Genomic DNA, 6,475 nt, shown 5'->3' with positions numbered 1-6,475 from the left:
CGTCCATAAAAAAAGAAAGAAAAAAAAATGATTGATGTTTTTTTGTAAACAATATGAATGAATGTTTTGCTTCCCTTGAATTATATTTAGTTCAGTTTAAAATTATATGGAGATATTTTCATTTATCAGTTAGTCTTGGCCTAGGCTTGCTCAAGTCTCTATGTTTCATAATTTTTTAAGTTTGTTCAAAAAGTAACACCCTCCTCGTCCAATAATGGGGTACAATACAATACTTCAAATCATATAGCATGGATCCCAATACAGGCTTTATCAAATTTGTTCCATCTGTTAGCTGTCCTAATGATGTAGGACAATTTGAGGGGTAACATCATTATCATAAAAATATCTGAGGTAAAAATATGGAAAAGTCATGATTTCATGATGTATTAATTTAGGTTCTATTTCATATGCAATTACTTCTAGATCCTGAATTTCAAATTACATAATAAGTTGAAATAATATATCCCACGAACCGGAGATTAGTTGCACACATGTGCATTACTGCCTTTTTACTTTAATGTTAATTCTAGATAAAATACATTTAAATTTAGCTCAATATTTACATGTGCCTCTCTGCGTGGATGCTTACAGAAGCGCGCGCGTGTGTGTGTGTGCACGCACAAGTGTTGATTAAATTATAATTCAAAAACGTAAAAAATATATAACCGTTTCAGCAATGCATCTCCATTATAGTGTGCTAAAATATACACCAAAATATTCATAATTATTGACATTTTCAAACCCATTATTATTCGATAAAAATTTGTTGTTCAATTGAATTACTGGTAACTAGGCCTGTATGTATCTATAAATTCAATAATGGTTACCTTTAGACAATTATTTTCTAAAGAAAATGGGGGAATAAGATGGCGCAAATGCCCATTCGGTTTAGTAGTGAAATACAATTTTAAATTTATTTTCCACCAATTAAATATATTCAAATATACTATAATACAACTTTGGAAAAGCAAAATTTCTAACTATAGTCAGTTTTTGATGTATCTAATTATAAATAAGAAAAAAAAATATTGTCGGAAATTTTGGTGGTATCGAACCCGTAACATAAAAACCCTAGATATATAAGGTTAGCTTATGCCAGGTACTCGAACCATTGAGCCATTTTAGACACAAGAAAGTGGGTTTTTAAATATTATGTGTGACTATGGTTACGATTCGTAAGTGCAAGAAATACTTTATTTGACATGGTAGGTGTAGGTTAAGGGATATGACTTTTATATGTTTATTGAATATCAGGGTGTATGGGACACCTCCTTATTATGACTACCAGTACCTGCGTTTTTAAATAATCAATAAAAACCAAATATATATTTTTTCTTTCCAAAAATTGTAACTAATTATCAGAATAGTTAGCAAATTCTCAAACAGTGAAATTATTTTGATTATGAGGAAATTTTATTCATTTTATAGATATACCTCCTTAAATGTTTATCTGTTGTATATAAATCATGGTTTCAGTAAATTTTGATGAAAATGTAATTTGTAATTTAATTAATTACATCTGCAAAGTAATTGTAATTTAATTAATTACATTTGAAAACTCTTGTAATGGTATTTTAATTGAAGAATTTAAGCAAGTAATTGTAATTTAATTAATTACTTTCCATTGTAATTGACCCCATCCCTGGTTACGAACTACCGGACTTGTATTATTTTTTCAAAACGTTCAGTTGTTGGGATACAAAATGATAATTTTAATGTATAGTGGGTCATCTCTCCACGTTTTTGTTGATTGAAATCGGTTTGTTTTCCAAAAGACCTTAATTAGACTATGAGAAAAATACGGAGCACAGACCCACTCAATAAAAGAAAATGCCTTGAAGTTCTGAAAAATGGCAGTATTTGCAGGTTTTGATACGTATACGCCTGTTTGAGTCAACATATTCCAAGTATTGAACATACCTATAGGTTAAAAATCAATGATTCATTAAATATATATTGTTTTAAATGATTTAAAAAAAAAACCCCATCAGATTTATTGATACTTTAATTTTTCAGTAGCCTGATCGCGTATGGGCATTTTACACGCCTTATCCACCGATCTTCTTTGAGAATTACCGTTTATTAAGAATTATGCAGCTGTATGTAGCGGAATCAAATCTTGTCGGGAGAAATTTTGGGACACACTGTAAGTGCAATCCGGAAGAGTTGTCCCCCTTTAACTTTGTAAAGTCTCGCGCACTACGAGACATTGCGTGATATTGTTGTCAACAGAAACAGGACAGCAAGACAGTTCTTGTATAGAAAACAGAGGTTCTTTAGGTCTTTGAACACTAAACATGGATGAATTTCAGACCGGAGAAGAGGTAAGACGACTTTAGACGAAGAAGCGTAAATATTTAATGAAGAATTTTCTCAATAACGTATGATTTATCACTATTCTCCCCCATATTTGTTTTTCAGACAGCATTTGTCACAGACGAAGTTACCAACATCGTGAAAGAGGTGAGGGTTTGTTTGTAACGTTTCTCTTGTAATACAATAACTGGTGAATAATTTTGTCCAAACTGTAAATCTGCTACCTTTTATTTGTCTGTTTTTGGTGTTAATTTCAACCCAAAATTTGCATTATGATCATTATGAAGTTTAAGTTTAACTGTTATACTCTGTCCCAAGATATCCTTCACATTTTGCTTGATTTGCTTAATTGCATGATATTTATAAATACCTCAGGGTTCAAACAATGTTCATTCAAAAGTATGAAAAATTTCCAAGATTTCTCAGTCAAAACGCCCCAGTTAGCTTATCAGGTTTCAATACAATGCTAAAAATGTGATGTCTAAGGGGATTTTGCATTGCAGCAAGCCCGTATAATAACTTTGTAAAATTGCTTGATGTATTCCGAGTGTATTCAGAATGGAGAAAAGATGTAAACATTATAAATCTCTGTAAGGAATCTTTTTTCGTTCCTGTGAATTTTTCCGAGTGAAAGATGATAATTTGTCAATGAAATTATCTTGGAAATTATCCCTTTCAACTATGTCAACTGCACTTCTTTCACAGGTATGTGTATTTTTATTAAAAATTGTCCAAGTGTGCTGCATAAATATCGTGGGACAGACTATAGAAACAGAATTACTGAATTTAGTAGTTTATGTTGCTGAAGGACAATTGACTGTTTTAAATTATCTTAACTCTGTGAAACTCCATGCATTCCCTAAGACTATCTTTGTACATTTAATGTAATTCATGTTTAACAACGATCACACAAATCTAACAGGTCTAATAGTGTCTATCTTTTTATAGTTTTGTTGGTCTTTGGTTTTAATAAGGCCTAACAAAAAAATAGGTTTTTCACGCTTTCAGGCTGAAAAAAATTAGGGTCGGTAGGTACCCCGGTAGGCTTTTTTTTTTCCCCTCTCCATCTGTTCAATTGTGCGTATGATCTGAAGAACTTTTCCCCCGGCTTGTGGGAACATTTCTCGAGCTCAACTGGCACGACATGTGCTGCCATTTGTAAATAACAAACATCTACACAACACTTATGACATCTAAATAAGTTCTATAAGTGTTTTTACAACTGAAATGTAGAGGACACAATAAATTTTTAAATCGGATAAAAATGAAATTTTAACAAAAAACCGATAAAAATGGAAATTTACGAAAAAATTCGGAAATTTTTTTTGGGTCGGCGGGTTTAAGTTAGGGTCGGTTGGGAAAGCGGAAACAAACTTATTTTTTTGTTAGGCCTAAGCATACTACATATATATCAAAAGGAGCATGTCTACAATGGTTGACAATATCATATTAACAGTGTTGCTAAAAATGGAACTGTTTTGTGCTTTATCTATGGGTCAACTGATTCTAATATTGTCGTTTTGTATATCTTTTATCTGTTCAGGCCATTGAAAGTACCATTGGTCCTAATGCTTACCAACACAACAAAGTTAACCAGTGGACATCAAATGTAGTGGAGCAGTGTTTAAATCAGCTAACAAAACTAGGGAAACCATTCAAATATATTGGTAAGTTCCTAAAAAGTGGAAGCTTAAATATTATGATATGCCAATTATTTAAATTAAGGTCTTTCAAAAGATGTGAGAATCAATAAAAGGATTAAAACCTTGGTAGCAGTACTTACTTGGTTTGGTACTAACTATCTATACTTTGTGATATATATCTATAGTTACCGATGTGTGATGTTCCTTAAAGTCTCTAGAAACCAAGCTCATCATTTCGCTTTGTTGAGGAGCAAAATGTTTTAGTATATTTACATGTGCAAATATGTTTCCTTTTATGAACCTTTAGAATAGCGAAAACGTTCAATTCTGTATGAACTCTTTCATGACATCACAATGATCAAAGCATTGCCAAGCGCTTATCGCTTAGATTATTGTAAACTTAAAATCTCGGTAATTTTAACAGTCCTGAACGATTTGTCTTTTTTAAAACATAAATATAAGTAATAAACAGCAATGTTAAAAAGTTCAAAAAGTTGGTTGGTACCTGATCAAATCTAGTGAGAAGCTCTTTGGGCTTCACAGGATTTGATCACGTGACCAACTAACTTCATATCACGGTGAACTTTTCAAATTGCTGTTTATTTCTTAAATAAATAGACTGAAGAAAATTATACACTGAGAGAAGTTATGTCCATTGTAATGCTATCAATAATCCACTGTCTAGAGAAATATGGACAGCAATCATGTAACATGTCTTAAGATCCATTGACAGAACATAATTCTAGTCAAAATTTATTGTGAAAAAACTGAACTTGATCCTGTTAATTTTTTTTAGTAAAACATGTATTACTTATCATAATGCCTATGGTTTGGTTTTCAGTTACCTGTGTAATTATGCAGAAAAATGGCGCTGGACTTCACACGGCTAGTTCCTGTTTCTGGGACAATGGCACAGATGGTGGGTGTTTCTCTCTCTCTCTCTCTCTCTCTCTCTCTCTCTCTCTCTCTCTCTCTCTCTCCAAATACAAAACTGTCCAATAATAAACCATCTTCATTAAATTCATTCATTGAAAATTGAAAGAGCTCATTATTTGAAAAAAGGAAACAAAACATTGTCTTTGGAAATAAAAACACATGCATTTTATATATGTATATTTGTCATTAAAGATATTTGAATTTCTTCTATGTACCATAGATGAAAATTGCTCATTGCCTTTTAGTTCTTATCAAATCTTTTGTGAAAAGTATGTATTTATTTTACTTTAAATAATCTAACACTGCTTATATTTGTTATTTTATAGGCAGTTGCACAGTGAGATGGGAAAACAAAACAATGTATTGTATTGTTAGTGTGTTTGGCTTGGCAATCTAAGAAAAAACTGAAAGAAAGGGAGATAACAACTACTAAGGGAAACAACTGTTACACTACCTTGTGACTGTTCAAGGACTATTGAACAACAAAAACTGTGACAAACTTCCATTTTTCATTCCTTTATAAATAATTTAAGGGTATAGGTATGCTTTAATATTGAAAGCTATTTATTATGTGTATGTAGCAGTTTTCTTCATGTAACAGTCAATTCAAAATCAAATGTCAGATGTAAAATATTCTATTTCTGTTTTGGGTCGAAATGAATCGCCTTATGGTTAAAAATATGTGGTGAAACTGATTTGTTGTAAAAAAAAAATTTTAAGTTTTGCATGTGGCAATTCTAGTATTGTCCTATTACATGTGACAGTTCATCCATTCAACATTTCTGTGATAAGTGTCAAAAGCCTGTAAGAGGTTTAGAATCAAGAGTCTAAATTTTAATTAGGTTATGAAATGTCAATGAAGAATATGTATATTTGTGTCATGTGTAGAGCTAGCTAATCACAATATACATACAACTTTCAGAAATTCTCAACGTCATGCTTTTCTGTTTTTTGTTCTTAAAAAAAAGTTTTTAATTGTAATTAAGGTAATATATTTATTACATCATTTGTACAGACTGTATTGTACATAATGACATATAATAGAACAAAATAAAATTTTGTGTTCAGATGGGTTTTCTAGTATTTACTTTGCCCAGGTATCTTCATATTACATTGTAGCAACAGATAACTTGTGAACTGTTGTTTCATAAAGAAATGTTGAACACCAAAGTTTTACCAATATGTACAACAATGTCTTCATTGATATTAAGAAATTAGAAATACTTGCATACAAATTTGTTTAAGGAGGCATGGGACACCTCCATACATAATCTGCTGGGGTAATACAAATTTTATTTCTAGAATTTCAAAAAATAAATATTTTAGTCAAATAATGTACAACATTAACATGATTAATTCTAAAATTTATTAAGAACAAAATCCAACCTATTTTTTAATGTACTTAAATTCGTCTACACTGATATCTCAAAGGATCCCATACCACCTTACAATTTTATAGGTAGGCTATTCATGAAATTTGATAGATGTGTTATAATCCTTAGGCTGATAAATGTTAAGATAAAATTTTAATTTGTTGATAAAAGGTCACACAAGATAGCAATATTTAAACATTAATATTA

At 31.0% G+C, this 6,475-nt stretch overlaps 1 protein-coding gene across 1 annotated transcript; it reads left to right on the top strand.

Annotated features, from left to right (window-relative positions):
• Positions 1-2,169: 2,169 nt before the first annotated feature.
• On the top strand, positions 2,170-5,364 carry LOC105318758 (dynein light chain Tctex-type 1). The gene is made up of 5 exons (XM_011416013.4): positions 2,170-2,324; positions 2,422-2,463; positions 3,860-3,983; positions 4,801-4,878; positions 5,222-5,364. Exons 1-5 carry the CDS (start codon positions 2,298-2,300, stop codon positions 5,290-5,292), a joined length of 342 nt encoding a protein of 113 aa, XP_011414315.1. The 5' UTR covers positions 2,170-2,297; the 3' UTR covers positions 5,293-5,364.
• The last annotated feature ends 1,111 nt before the right edge of the window (positions 5,365-6,475 follow it).

This window comes from Magallana gigas, chromosome 9 (genome assembly GCF_963853765.1).
Source record: "Magallana gigas chromosome 9, xbMagGiga1.1, whole genome shotgun sequence".
NCBI lineage: Eukaryota > Metazoa > Mollusca > Bivalvia > Ostreida > Ostreidae > Magallana > Magallana gigas.
This window is presented reverse-complemented; position numbering and strand designations above follow the sequence as displayed.

Bases quoted from the DNA above. Each gene is read 5' to 3' on its own strand.
- LOC105318758 (XM_011416013.4), top strand. From the start codon at position 2,298: ATGGATGAATTTCAGACCGGAGAAGAG. The intron at 2,325-2,421 runs GTAAGACGACTT...TTTGTTTTTCAG, and splicing joins AATTTCAGACCGGAGAAGAG to ACAGCATTTGTCACAGACGA. The intron at 4,879-5,221 runs GTGGGTGTTTCT...GTTATTTTATAG, and splicing joins CTGGGACAATGGCACAGATG to GCAGTTGCACAGTGAGATGG.